Here is a 14,808-nt window from a genome sequence, read left to right on the forward strand (position 1 = left end):
AGGAAGGACATAGAAAGAAGGAAAAAGAATGACAGTGAGAGCACATGCTTCCTATTTATGAATTCAGATTCTCCAACTTTCCTACTTTGTTAAGTACAGTCGGTTTGTTTTTGTTCTTTTGTCTACTGATCGGTTTGGTTTCTTTTCTCACATATTGTCCACTGTCTCTCCAATCAGGGGAGTCCACCTCAAAGACCTCATCTCCCTGCACACGGCATTGCCTGACCGGGTAGATGGGAACCTGCTCAACTTCCGTAAGATGGCGCAGTTAGCCGTCATCCTGCGTGAACTGACGAGGCTCCAAGGGCAGGACAATATCCCCGTGGATGCCAATATGGATCTCGTTAACACACTCAGGGTATTGATCATACACTGTTTGGGAAGACTTTTGGCTATTTGATAGATTTGGATGCTTTTTCTTTTTTTTTTTTTACTTCCTCAAGCGCCAGATTCGAAACAGACATCCATGACCCCTGTTCCCCACATTTTTCTGTACAGATGCTCTTTGAAAACCTATGTTATTCTGGGTTTTTTTTCTAAACTAACCTTAGCAAGTTGTTCTTAATCTACCTCTGCTGCTTTTGTCTTCTATTTTTCTAGCAAGAAGCTAATGATTATGGGTACTCTTATAATTTTGTGAGTTTCCCGAAGGAGAAAGTATAAAAGTAAAGTGTGCAACCCCCCCCCCTTCCAAATCTCTTCACATATAACAACAATCTATTTCACAGACCCATAGGACATAGCTCAAATTCCACTATGGCCCTCTCAGTGACCCCTGATTTTGCACTATTGGTTAGGAGAATGCTAAATCCCACTTCACTGCTTATTGGTCGAAAGGGATGTAACAATGTACTGACTGTTACATTTTGTAAATACTGTAAAATTATTTTGCACTTTTGACCCTTCGTTCGTGTACGTTTGGTCCTGGGATGTTATTAAATTATTGTATGCCGCTGAAGTAAGCACAAGAACGCATAGTAAGCCCATGTTGCACTCTGTAAAAAGGTAGCGCGAGCAGGCAGACAAAAATAATATTCTTCCCAGTGTCTTGTGTGAACATAGAGAGCACAGTGGGCTTAACTCTTTATTCAGGATGCAGCAGACACATGAGTCAGATCAACAACAGACCAAAAGCAAAGTTGCGAAACATTAGAACCATACACAAATCAGATAAATTTTTGCACATTTCACCGTATGCATGTTGTTGCTTGCCATTTTAAGCTTCAGGTAAAGTAAACAACGTTGAAAAAAATCTGCATGAATAATGAAGCTACGCTTCTTTTTTTTTAAGCGACTCAAAACAGCTAATCTTAACACTTCCCAAAATGCGGGTCCTCAAACAGCTAAAATTCTTTTGCTTGAAAGAATACAGACTCTTGATTTTAAACTTAATGATGTTGTGGTTAGGGATTTTATTATTCTATACATTTTTGAAGAACAGATTGACTGGTCTAGTGTTTATGTTCCATGCCACAGTCAATCACAACAAAAGTTTCTGTGGGTGGTTGGCGGGTGCTCTGGTGTGGTTTGGTCCTTCTTTCCTATCAAACATCTTTCGTCCTTATCTCCCCTTTTTCTTTTGTATGTTTGTTACTCTCTTGTAACACCTCTAATCTTCTGGCACTCATATGACCTTATGCAGTTGGGAGCGCCGTAAAACCTCTACTAAAACTAAAACAAAAGTTTCTGGAGTAGGAAAACTATTACTCCCTCTCTCCACAGCTCTCTCTGGATCTCTACCACACAGAAGATGAGATCTATGAACTGTCTCTGGCCAGAGAACCAAGAGGTTCCCTCTCCTCTGTGAGTTAGATTTGTTGTTAAGTCTTAACGTACCGCGTATTGTTGCGGAGGAAATTGTTGTTGTCATTGTTGTTGTTGTTATTGTCATTTTTGAAGCTGTTATTGTTGTTGTTGTCATAGTCATTGTTGTTGTCAGTGTTGTTGTTGTCATTGTTTTGTCTTTTTCGTCAACATTGTTGTTGTTATCAATTATCATTTTTGTTGATGTTGTTATCGCGGTCATTTTCATTTTTGTAGTTGTTTTAGTAATTATTTATTGTGTTTTATGTTATTGTTGTCTTTGTTATTGTTGTTGTTGTTGTTTTGTCACCATTCCAGCAGCTCTTTTGTTTTCACCCTTCTAACCATTGTCCTGTGATGTTGTTCCTGTGTGTCATGAAGCAGGTGTTTGGAAGGTGTATACCTCTTTTCTTTCCATCTGAGTTTTTGTGTCAGTCAGTCTTGATTTTCTCTTACTCTAAATGACCATTAGTGTTTTGATTTGCTTTTCTTTTCCCAATTTTTACTCAAACTTGAAAATAAAAGTAAAATTGTAAATATGTGGAAGTTTTTCTTTTTTGTTACCAGCTTAGTGTTATCTGTTGAGTTTTCGGTATTTTGTATAATGTTGTATTACAATGTTTTGTGCAACTTTTTAGTGATATTTTACAAAATTTAGGTGAGCAGTTTGTTTGTTGTAATTGCTCCTTTACTGTCAACGTCAACCCCCCACTCCCCGTCCTCTGACTTTGACTTAAGTTTTGTTGTTCACGTTTTCCTCAGCCGACCACACCCACAAAACCAGTTGTCTTCGCAGACTGGCTCTCAGGTATCAGCCCTCCAGACCCCAACACGATAAACAAACATGTGCATGACATGGTGGAGGTAGGTGCTGTTAGCTCGTAAGGGTGGGTGTTTGGCGGGTTCTCTGGTGTGGTTTGCGTCTTCTTTCCTATCAAACATCTATCGTCTTTATCTCCCCTATTTCTTTTTTGTGTTTGTTACTCTCTTGTAACACCTGTAATCTTTGGCACTTATATGATCTTATTGTGTTGCAAGTGCCGTGAAACACTTACTAAAACTAAACTAAAAGCTCGTAACATTTCTCCGCATTCTCTCTCGTCTTCTCTGTTTTCTCTTTTTGCGTTTCCATCATTGATCTCTCCAAGTGATGCCACTGGTAGGTTGCACTTCTTTTCTTTCTTTCTGTTGTGTCTGTCTATATGTCTTAGTTTTCTGCACTAAATCACCGCTATCATTACTATGCTCTTCTTTTTACTCTTAACAAACAAAATCTTTTAGGATTGAATTGTCCATACAGTATTTTGTATCATGAACATAAACAGTATCAAAACGGTGTGAACTTATTTCATTGTTTTGTTGTTTCATTGACTCATTCATTTTTTTATCTAATTCTTTATTTCTTGTGTGCAGACAGTAGAAATTTACTCTAGAGGGGGCAGGTATATGCTTTAAATGAATGGGTCTGACTGAAATGAGGAAACCATGTTTTAGCATAATTTACCTGATCCATGAAATATCAAAGCTAAGTGCCAATGCATTAAGTTCAAATCTGGGAAAATAGGCTTTGTCAAAATGGAAGAGCTGTTGTCTAAAGTTCCGTCCTTAAAAGTTTTTAGCGAAATTGCTTTGATTCTTAAATATGGATTTTACTTGAGGAACAGCAAAGAAAGATGTCAATTACAACCAGGATCATTATTCCATTTTAGCTGGTTTGGAAAAGTCTTTTACATATTTATTTATATGTTCTCCCTTTAATGAGAATGATCAAATGTCATAGAATATCGTGGTCAGCTGTGTGAAGTATTCTTTTTTCACCAAAATCTGGATTATATACATCTCAAACGTTTGCTCTTCATTAGTTTTGTAAAGAAAAGAACTACCGGTACTTCATATTGAAATGTGGTTTTGTTAGTAATGGGACAAATGTTTCATGCACAAGGACACTTTTGTTCTTAATTTGTTAATGTTGCTTACTGTTCACACGTTTGTGTGTAAGTAAAGCAGTTTTACACTTCACAGTGTGGCAATGTGCAGTCTAGTGTGTGTGAGACAATATACTGTGTAATGTGTATGAGAATATGTACACTACTAGTGTGTGTGACAATGTGCTGTTTAGTGTATGTAGCAATGAAGTATGTATATAGTGTATTGCCTGACACCAAGAATTCTCCCATGGTCTGAAAGTAAACGGCTGCTCTTGTTTTCTCTTATTCACAGGCTGTCTTCAAGAACTATGACCATGACAAAGATGGGTTCATTTCTCATGAAGAGTTTGAATCTATAGCAGGAAATTTCCCGTTCATTGATTCCTTCTGTGTTCTGGATGCTGACAAGTAGGTTATGTTGATCATTGTAATGAATGTATCATTTAAAATTCGTTGAAAGAACTTTTGAGTTGACCAATAGTAAAAAACTGAATCTCCCCTCAATGCTCAACGACATCAGAAGATGGGAAAGTAAAGGGTGATAGTACATAAGTTGAACATTTTAATGATTTTTAATTATATAGATTCAATGAATTGTTAAAAGTGGAACGTTTTGGTTATAGAAATTGAACATACTGTTTGCCAGAGCATGGGGGATGCTCAGAATTTTGGTTTTTACTGACTGGAATTGTATCTTTCTGCCAGAACGTTGTTCCCAACAAACCTTGACATTATTCTTATTTGATCTAGTGCAAACCAAGTGACTCAGGTTAACTCTTTGTCTCCGGCAAGCTGCTCCCAGTAGCCTGCGGTCCGAACCCCTATGCCGGTGAGCCGTATTCCTTTACGGCAACTTCGACATTAAATTACTTTTCGGCAAAAACTTGTCTTTTTTACAGGGATATCATTCATCAGATGGAGAACTATCAAAACAGTTTCACTTGTTTTGATTTAATGACTCATTTAGTGACGTTGTTGTTATTTTTAGATTTAGTACCAAAAAAGGGTCCCGGGCACAGTGGGTTTACCCCCCACAGAGATAAAAGTTAATGGAACCCCAACTGTGTTTTTGGGTGGGCATTTTTGTTTTGTTTTGTTTTTTGCTTTATTGAAAGCCAACCTCATTCATACATAAATTATGGATACTTTAGACCAGGTGGGCAAATTCATTTCAACTAAATCAAGACCAGCTTGGGATGGCACCCTTTAACTCTTTAAACCCTGAGTTTTTTGCTCCATTTCCCGGAGCTTTTTCTACAGTTACCTAAACCTGGTGCCCTATGTCTCATTTTAACCCCAAAAGCTTGCCTCCAACTTCTAAGTAGAGAACAAAGGCTTTGTCATTACTAAAAAACTTGGTTTGGGAATAGTTCAGAAAAACAAGAAGAAACTAGCACTAAATGATACGCAACAGTTGTCACTAGTATTGGATGTTCCAAGCATCCGATGGGGAACAGGGTTATTAATGCTAGACGCTCCAGCGTCCGATGGGATTTAAAGAGTTAAAACTGGACACAGTGCTCTAGGTAACTTTTTGTGAAAAATGCAAATTATGAATTGAATTGCAGCATAATAGTATTAATAGAGGGATTAGAATTTTAACATTCAGCTTACAAATTTCCCTGAAAATCACACTGCAGAAAGGGCCTTCTAGTCTTGATTCTAGCATGTTGACAAATGTAATCACTTAAAAATTCATTATTTAAAAAGTTGATTTCCATTTTTTAAAGATTTGCCGAATGTTTCTGTGAGGCGTTCAAAACTCTATGAAGAGCACCCTCCTGGCCCATGGATCATAGTTTGGTGCCCACCCATGCCGTATGACTGTGATTCATTTTGAATTTACAGTGAATAATGACGTGCTTCCCTGTTTTCTCCTTTTCCTTTTAAGTTTATGGTTCGTACATGTTGGCCAAGTGAATGTTGAGTTGGCTCTTGATTCACTCTTTCACTCCCCTTTCAATCTTTTAAAAAAATGCTTTGTTAATGTCCAGGCCTCAAAATAAATGGAGAAAATATTAATAACATCAGGTATGCAGATGACACAGTTTTAATAGCATGCTCCGAAAAGGACCTTCAATTGCTTCTAGATACTGTTGTAACAGAAAGTGAACATAAAGGATTATTGTTGAATGTAAAGAAAACAGAATGCATGGTAATATCCAAAAAGCAGCAAATCCTAGTTGTAATCTCATTAGCAAAGGTGAAAAGATCAAACAATTCCAACAGTTTAAATATCTAGGATATATGATAACATCTGATGCCAAATGTTCCACAGAAATAAAAAGGAGAACTGCAATGGCTAAGGCTAGTTTCAATAAAATGTGCCCAATCCTGAAAATTAGAAACATCTCAATGAACACCAAAATGAAAGTCCTGAAATGCTATGTTTGGTCAACCCTTCTATATGGCTGTGAAACCTGGACAATCACTAAAGACAGTGAAAATAAAATAGAAGCACCTGAAATGTGGTTTCTTAGGAGACTGCTAAGAGCATCGTGGAAGGAAAAGAAATCAAATGAGGTAGTGCTTGATGAAGCCCACGTGGGACGCTCAATGTTAAAAACAATCAGGAAACGACAAATGCAGTTTTTGGGACACCTGAATAGACATAAGGGTCTTGAACATCTAGCTCTCACTGGCAAAATTGAGGGCAAGCGAGGCAGAGGTAGGCTCAGAACAACATACTTAGGGAACCTAAACAAATGGGTAACAGGGAAAGATCTGGGAAACTTAGCTTTTTTGAGAGCATCCGAGCAAAGGAATGAATGGAAAACCATGATCGCCTATGTCTGTCGCAGATCTGGCACAGGATGATGATGATGATGATTGGTAGAGTGACAAAATTTAAATGATTTCGTTTGAGATCTTTTAATATTTACTAACTTGGGTTCCTGAAGAGTGGAACTACAGGCCTACTACTCCCATTTTTTTCCTATGTCTTCAGCTGTCTTGTTTTCTGAGATTGGATTCCCATACTAAAAAGTCATGTTACAACATTTGGAATGTTTTTCCTTCCCTCTGAATTTAAACTTAGCCTTTCCTCTATGGTACTGAACAATTGCTGTGACAAATTTAACTGAAATGAATGGATTATTTGTTCAATTTATCTTAGGGATGGAATGATCAGCAAGAGGGAAATGAAAACGTATTTCATCCGAGCCAACAGCCATGCCCTGCGCAACAGCTTCAAACATGCATTCCATGAAACAACTTACTTCAAACCCACGTTTTGCATACATTGCACAGGCTTGGTGAGTAACATTTAGTCTTTCCTGACACTTACAGTTAACCTCAACACCTGCAGCAGCCATGTTTCATCAAAATTGGTATACTCTGCAGTCACCGGGAGTCACTGGGATACTGGATGGGATGCATTAAATTATTGAAAATTGTACTTCTTACTGATTTTATAAAAAGTGGTGTCTAATTTTTCAGACTTATGCCCTTTTTATTAAGGATGTAGGGCTACTCTTGTAACAGATCAGTTGGGTTTAAGAGGTTCATTAACATCACATCATTTGACAAAGGTACAGTTAAGCAGTAATGTCTGTACACTTGTTGTTGATGTGTGATTCTCTGGATGGCAATGATTCATAATTCTTTTTCAGTTTTATTCAGTTTATCAGGCACAGGTTCAATTTATTATAGGAAGGAGGGACAATCCCTAATCTCTTTAGTTTTCTTGTTCTCTTGTTTGCTTTAATTAAGAGTTTGTGCTGCTGGAAGTGTATTATCTGTCATTGTTATTACTATTAAAACATTTTAAAAACAACTTTTTTCTCGTGTAAAAATAATTTGAAATACTTAAGCTGAATGTAAGTCAGATTGTTTCTTTTTCAAGCATTGTGTTTATTCTTTTAAAAATCTGGAGAAAAAAATATTCAAGAATACCTTAGAGTAGAATATATGTAAAGAAGTTTTTTAAATCCCTTAAAATAAGGAAGATTACACTTTCAAACAGCACTTTGATGGATGTTTCTACTTGTTGCTAGTGTTGCATTTTTTTTATCTCTGATTTTTTCCTTCCCACACAGCTATGGGGTATCATCATCTCTGATTTTTTCCTTCCCACACAGCTATGGGGCATCATTATCTCTGATTTTTTCCTTCCCACACAGCTATGGGGCATCATTATCTCTGATTTTTTCCTTCCCACACAGCTATGGGGTATCATTATCTCTGATTTTTTCCTTCCCACACAGCTATGGGGTATCATCATCTCTGATTTTTTCCTTCCCACACAGCTATGGGGTATCATTATCTCTGATTTTTTCCTTCCCACACAGCTATGGGGCATCATTATCTCTGATTTTTTCCTTCCCACACAGCTATGGGGTATCATTATCTCTGATTTTTTCCTTCCCACACAGCTATGGGGTATCATCAAGCAAGGCTGGAAGTGTAAAGGTAGGGTGTACTATTTTACTGTGTTACAAATTTGATTTGTCTGGTGCAATTTAATGTGTTTTGTACTACATGTTGTTTTTTTCCCTTCTCAATTAACCCAAATTGTGTGATAAAATGGGACTATTGATTCCAGTTTTTGTTGAACTCTTTTTATCGGGTCTCTAGTTTTGATCCTCTGATAATCGGTCATTCTCAAGAAACTCTTTCATGTGGTGAAAAATTATATTGATCAAAAATGATTTTAGTTTTGTTTTGTATTGTAACAAGGAGAAGCTTATTGATACAATAAAGGTCATGTAGTGCAGGAAAACGTAAAACAGACAGTTAGGAACAACAGAGGGAAAGAAAAGACATAAGACCTATCAGTTGTGCCCTCCGGCCACTTATGAACTTGTACTTATTGGGACCTTTATTGACAACACTGTAAATACAGTTGTAGCTACAACCATGATGGTTTCATGGTCTGTGAATACTGTCTTGTGTTGATTAGAATGAAGGAGTGTTGTGTAATTTGAGGAAAGATGCAGAAGAAATTTTTTCTGTTTTGAGAGTCAAAAATGTGAATGCCAGGCTGTGTGTGAGTGGATTCATGTGTATGGAGTATTTAATTTGTATGATTACATCCCCTGTGAAGTTGTGTTTATGTTATGTGTTACCCTTTACTTACTCTTTAAAAAGAAAATTCCTTAGAAATGACATTGATTTGTATTGCTTGGAGAAAACCTGTGATCTTATGTTAGTCTTGGTCTGTTTCAGACTGTGGCATCAATGCTCACAAACACTGCAAAGATCTGGTGGTGATGGAGTGTCGCAGCAAAGGCAGTAAACGCACAGAGTCAATGTCAAATGGTATCCTCACTTTACTGGCTTTAGCTGGTAGTATAACTCATGATGGAAAAGTGTCAGTAAATACTTTTTACTGGCGTCTGTAGTTTAATGATTAGGCTCCACACTATATGCAAATGAAGTGATTTTGATTCCGTTATACGGAAATTTTTATAGAGAAGGCCTATCTACATCTTTTTACTGGGATATTATGTCTCTCTCAGCCTTGGTTACCCTTGCAGGTAGGGTCAAAACATTCTCATTGATTTGAATTATGTCTAAAGGAGCATAAAATAAAACAGAACTACATATACTGAGCTTATTCTTATAATGCAATAATGAATTAATTTGAATTCTTTTACTGATTATTATGAGAAAAGTTCAGGAAAATTTTTGTCTGAAATCAACAAAAATAATAATTTTTAAAATTGTCACTATGATACTTTTGTTCTTAAACTTTTTGTGTAATTTTGTCATAATAATTTCATAATTCATAAAAAGTCTCATCTGTAAATTTTTATATGATCTTATTCTTTCGTCATTAAACTTGTAGCTTTCTACTCATGTCCTTTTCTTTCCCTTTGATGTTTACTTCAACACGCTTTAAAAATTTTTCTTTTGCCAAGTTTCTCTTTTAAACTGTTTTGTTGTACAAGTTTTTAAAAACTTTTCAGTATTCACAGCATGCAGATCATTCTTTCATTATGACACAAAATGATCTAAATTAGTGTACTTGAACCCAGGTGTGGGGCCTCATGACCTGACGATAACGGCCAAACGCAAGATCTCCCAGCGGCACCAGAAACGCTCATCCCCCTCGCACACATGCCAGCAATCGACACAGACAGAGGGCGTGGTCATGCGCCGAACTAGCAGCCTGCGTGTCATGAACAGCAGCGCAGGCACGCAGCACAACCACCGCGACGTGGCTATCATCGACGGAGAGTACTATGAGGAACAAGCTCTGCTCTATGAGAGATTGCTCAAGGCAGAGGAGGTACGTTTATTCTGACTGGCTTATCCCGAAGAAAGCCCTCATCTGATCAGTCATTCCTTAGTTTTCGTTGTTTGTACTTAAAGCTTCACAATCCTGCAGGTCTCAGCGCAAAGGTTTCGGGTGGTACTGGGTGCTCCTGGTAGATCCTATTTCTTTTCTTTCCATCTGTTGTTTCTGTCTATCGGTCTTGCTTTTTCCCTGTACTAAATCACCGTTGTTGTGTTGATGTGCTTTTGTTTACTCAAACAAACAATGCATATAGGACAAAGTATGGGGTTTTAAGAAGATTAGATTTCGTATGCTAAAGTAGTATTACATACTGACAAGAAATGATATGACAGAAAAATGCAGGCAATTCAGAGGCCTACTTTTTATATTTTCCGTGGGTTGACTAAGGTTTTTTACATGTTCATATCTTTGGGACCTACACATGAGACAAGTATGGTAAAAGGGTAGGAATGTAACCTTTATCTAATTTATCATTCTGAGGTTGATATTATTGTATCCATAGTTTGTCATATAGAGATTAATTGTTGCTATCATTTAGACTTCATTCTTGATGGTAGATGCTAAGTAATGAAAAACAGAAAAGGGTGTGATGTTGGGTTGTTGTTTTTTTTTGGGGGGGAGGAATTGTGGCGGTCTGTGTTATTAGGACCAGTGTAAGTCATTTGAGTAAATTTCCAAGTGTTCCGATTAAGAAGAAGCTCTTAAGTTTCTGTTTCTGTGTGTGTGTGTGAACTGTGATTGTAGAGGCACATCTGTAAGTGTGCTTCCATGTATGTGTTTTTATGTAGCTTGTGTGTTTGTTGAGTACAAAAGAAGTTGAACAATGAGAGAGGCCATGGTCAAAGGGAAAAGAAGGAGGATTCATTCAGTTTTGTGTCTCTGTTCCCCCCTCCCCCCAAAAAACAGCACCCCACCCCCATTTAAAAAAAAAAGAAATTAAAAGAATTATCCACTAAAAAGAAGAATTTTGTAAAATAATATTTTTCCTGTTGTAGTTAAGTTTTACATCTCAGCTAAAATCATTTGCCTGTTAACTTTGGGCCTGCAAGATGGGGCAGTGTAAACAGATAAAGTGTTGAAAGGAGAGTGCTTGAGAATCGTCTCTCATATGTTTGCCTTTTTATGTAGTATTGGAATTCAATTGGTTAAGTTGTCGAACTTGCGTCTCTAAGGTCGTTGGTTTAAATCCTGGTCTGGGCCTGACATGGTCCATGGAAAAGACAAATTTTCCTCATTTCTCCCAGGTGTGAATGAGTACCTGGCTAAGACAGTGAAAGATCTTCAGGTGTTAATGTTTTAAGCATCTGTGGAATGCCAGCCTACATTGAATATTACTGAGGAATCTAAGAATGCTTTGGAATGTTGTAGGTCAGTCAAGTTAAAAATACTATATTGTAAAACTCATTGAGCCTACAAAAGGGACATACATTATATAAATGCAGCCTATTATTGTTATGTACCATTGTTTTGTCACAGACAGACCTTATTTTCTTCTTATTTGCTTTAAGACGTACTTTATGTTGAGTGACCCTTGAAGGTTTTGTAAACTAGAAGCAACTAGTGTTCCTAGCATTCACCAACATCCTTTAAGATACAGGTTGAAAAAGTTATTCAGTTTTTAAAATCCATATTCTGCAAAACTCTCAAAAAAAGTTTATTTTTCTCTTAAATACATGTATTACATATATATATATCAGTCCAAAAGACATCTCTTATTAAAGATGTTTTCCTGTGCTCAGAAAGCGAGTGTAAAATGTATCGTTTCTCGTTGATCATACTTCAAACTGTTGCTTATGTTGTGAATGTGTAGTGTCCACATTTTTGTTTCCAGCCTGTATTTTTGACAAAGCTATCTCATTGTCTGACAATTTTTATCTTTGAAGGAGATCTCTCAGAGTCTGAATACTCTTTCCTGTGAAAGCTTTCTCATTCGTAGAATGAGTTGAAAAACTTGTTTTCTAATTTTGGGTGGTTGATTGCAACTAATGATGATGTTTGCGATATGAATAAAAATGGATCCATTATTTGTAGCTCAGTGGAAAAAGCTGCTTCAGCTTCCCTGTAAGATAAATTGCCCTTGGTGCTGCTTCAGTTTGTCAAAGATCTAAGATAGTTTCCTATTTCCTAAAACTCTAACTACAGCCTCTTGAAGTTGGTCTTTGATATGTTTATTTGAATATTCGGATTTCTCAAAATGTCTATTCTTTCGTTGGCCATGACTTTTAATGAAATTAATCGTATCTTTTATTAGTCTCTCCATGTTTGTTTAAAAAAGAAACAAATCTATTTTGCGTGATACAGTAGTTTTTCTATCTGCGTTTGTCTCTGAGTATCATGGTAGAATGTTTTGTGTGAGTTTCTATGCTTACTTACGTTGGGAGGACAAATTTTTTTCTTTCTTTAATATTCATTCTAACCAGATACTCTCAGCTTCCCTTTCTTGAGAATGGCCCAGGCGTTAAGTTTATAGCTGGCGGAACCAAACTTGCGAGTTTTGGTTCAAATCAGGGCTGAACGGGCAAAGCATTTTCCATCTTAGACAGGTGAAACCCTCGGAAGGGAGCGCTTTTTCTTTCCGTTTCCGCGTTGGACAGGTTTCTGTTTTATACAGGTAATTAAAGAGAAATATATCAAGGAGGGGGGGGGGGGAGCAGGGAAATTCCGTTAAGACAGGTTTCCGTTTAATACAGGTTTCCGTTAAGGCAGGTTCGACTGTATACTCTCTCTTGTTTTGTTTTTTTCTATATTCCCGAATTGCTGTACATCCTTTATGTAGCATACATGTGTACATGTTTTGGCTCAGACCTGAAAGCTTCCTCTCAATATGTATAAACTGTTGAAGCTGCAAGATACCCAACGTCAATCACAAAAATGGTTATATGAAAGCCTCAACTCAAGAAATTTACACTGAACGTTTTGGACAAAATCCTTCACCTTGTGATGGCTTTCTTTTCTGGATATTTTTCTTCTTGCCAAATAGTGTGTTGACATACTGTAATGTGTGATAATCTATTGTAATGTGTGTTTATGTATTATAATTTCTTTTGTAATAGTCATTCAGTTTGTGTGTGTAGTGTGAGTGTGTGTATGTGTGTTGAAGAAGGGTCTTTGCTCAAAACTTCTGATGCAAATTTCTTATATTCTGATTTCTTTTACTACCTTTTTTTTGTGATTTCCTAAATACAGCTCCATTTACCCTTGTTTTCATGACATCTTGATAATTCCTTTAGTAGGCCTACAATACGTATAAAGGAACAATATCAAGCGGAAAGCAAAAATGGTATTTGGAACGTAAAAATCCTTTCCCTTTATCAGGAGAAAAGAGAAATTTGACTCTTTCTTACCTGTTGATATATTAATATTTTTCTTTTTAGCCACCAGTGTCAAACATAACACACAGTAGTTATTTTATGTAGGGTCATAGTTCTCCGTTCTGTTCTTTCATTTAGCATTTGTTCTGCCTTCGTTCGGTTATGGTTATTGGTTTTTGTTCTGTTTTCTTTATTTTGTGACATCGAAAGGTGCCATATACTCGTATATTACTATCTGGTCTTACTGTTTTCTACATCAGCATCTACTAAAGATTTGTGTGATGCATTGTATGGTTTTCCTGTATTTTTTAATGTTCTTTTGAGAGCCTATGTTTTTTATAATTTTTTTTTTTTAATGTGTGTAGGTGAATTGAATGCTCCACTGGATACGTGTAGATTTTTCCAAAAAGGAGACCCTCAGTTATTATAATATTGTAGCCATTCGCTTAGTGTGTTTAAAAAAAAGTGTGTTCTCACTGCACCTGGTGTCTCTAGCTTTGTATACTAGATTTCTGTTGTCGTCGTTACTGTTACTGTAGTGGGTGGTTAGTGGGCGCTCCTTTGTGGTCTGTTTCTTCCTTTTCTTTTCTTTGTGTTGTTGTAGTTGCACAGCGCTGTTCCTGACAAAATTTGGCTTTTGTCAAGTTGGTAAACTGTATGTTACAACTTAAAATGAACAACCGCATCCAACAACCACCATCAACAGCAACAACAACAGCAACAACAACAGCAACAACAACAGCAACAACAACAGCAACAACAACAGCAACAACAACACAACAGCAACAACCACCAGTGTTACTGTAATGCTGTAGTTGTCGTGGAGCTTTACTTCCTGAAGATAAAGTGTGTGTTTTTGTTTTTTGGTCCTTTTTGTTGTAGTTTGTTTCCAGCTGATTGTCTCTGCTGGAATGTGTGGCGTTGTTTCTGTTGTTCTAGCTGTGTTCTGTCTGTATTTATAAACGTGTCCTCAGCAGGCAGTGTTGAGTTTTCTTAAGGCGTGTGACTTTTCTTCTTTGTTCTTGCCCATTAGCCAGTGACTCACGCTGAGGGAATACAGTAAGTGGCTTTTACTCTGTTTGCTGTTCCAATTCTATCTGCAGAGTTTGATCGTTTCTTTGTGACATTTTCTTTGACAATTATGTATGTATTATAGCATAGTGCATTTGCGAACACAGCACAATTCTACATGACACGTCATATATATTATATATATCAATGTATTATATGATTGAGCCCTCTCATTTTTTCCCATCAGTGTTCTCGCTGTTTCTCCTTTGTTCGTTCTTTTACTTTTCAGTTCTATTGTGTCTAATTTCTTTTGGGTTGTTTTCTTTTGTTTTTTCTTCAAAATTATTTCTCTTGCTGTAGTTTAAAGAAAAAAGAATAAAAAAAGAAGACTTTTAAAGATTGCAAAAAGATGTCCATTGCTTTTAAATGTTTACTAACAGCAAAAAGGGTATTAGAGAGGTACTGTGCACTGGTGTGTCCCAATTTTGGACCCCCTTCCTCTGAACCTCTGCAT

General features: G+C 36.8%; 1 protein-coding gene across 1 annotated transcript in view; it reads left to right on the top strand.

Annotated features, from left to right (window-relative positions):
- Positions 1-14,808, top strand: part of LOC101862490 (ras guanyl-releasing protein 3) — a gene marked incomplete at its 5' end in the record, with an annotated part of 36,111 nt that overhangs the window by 13,313 nt on the left and 7,990 nt on the right. The window contains 8 exon segments of the mRNA XM_035968977.1: positions 178-358; positions 1,723-1,803; positions 2,566-2,667; positions 4,024-4,139; positions 6,847-6,985; positions 8,105-8,141; positions 8,898-8,990; positions 9,695-9,963. Coding sequence (XP_035824870.1) covers positions 178-358; positions 1,723-1,803; positions 2,566-2,667; positions 4,024-4,139; positions 6,847-6,985; positions 8,105-8,141; positions 8,898-8,990; positions 9,695-9,963 — 1,018 coding nt within the window.

This window comes from Aplysia californica, unplaced genomic scaffold (genome assembly GCF_000002075.1).
Source record: "Aplysia californica isolate F4 #8 unplaced genomic scaffold, AplCal3.0 scaffold00102, whole genome shotgun sequence".
Lineage (NCBI taxonomy): Eukaryota > Metazoa > Mollusca > Gastropoda > Aplysiida > Aplysiidae > Aplysia > Aplysia californica.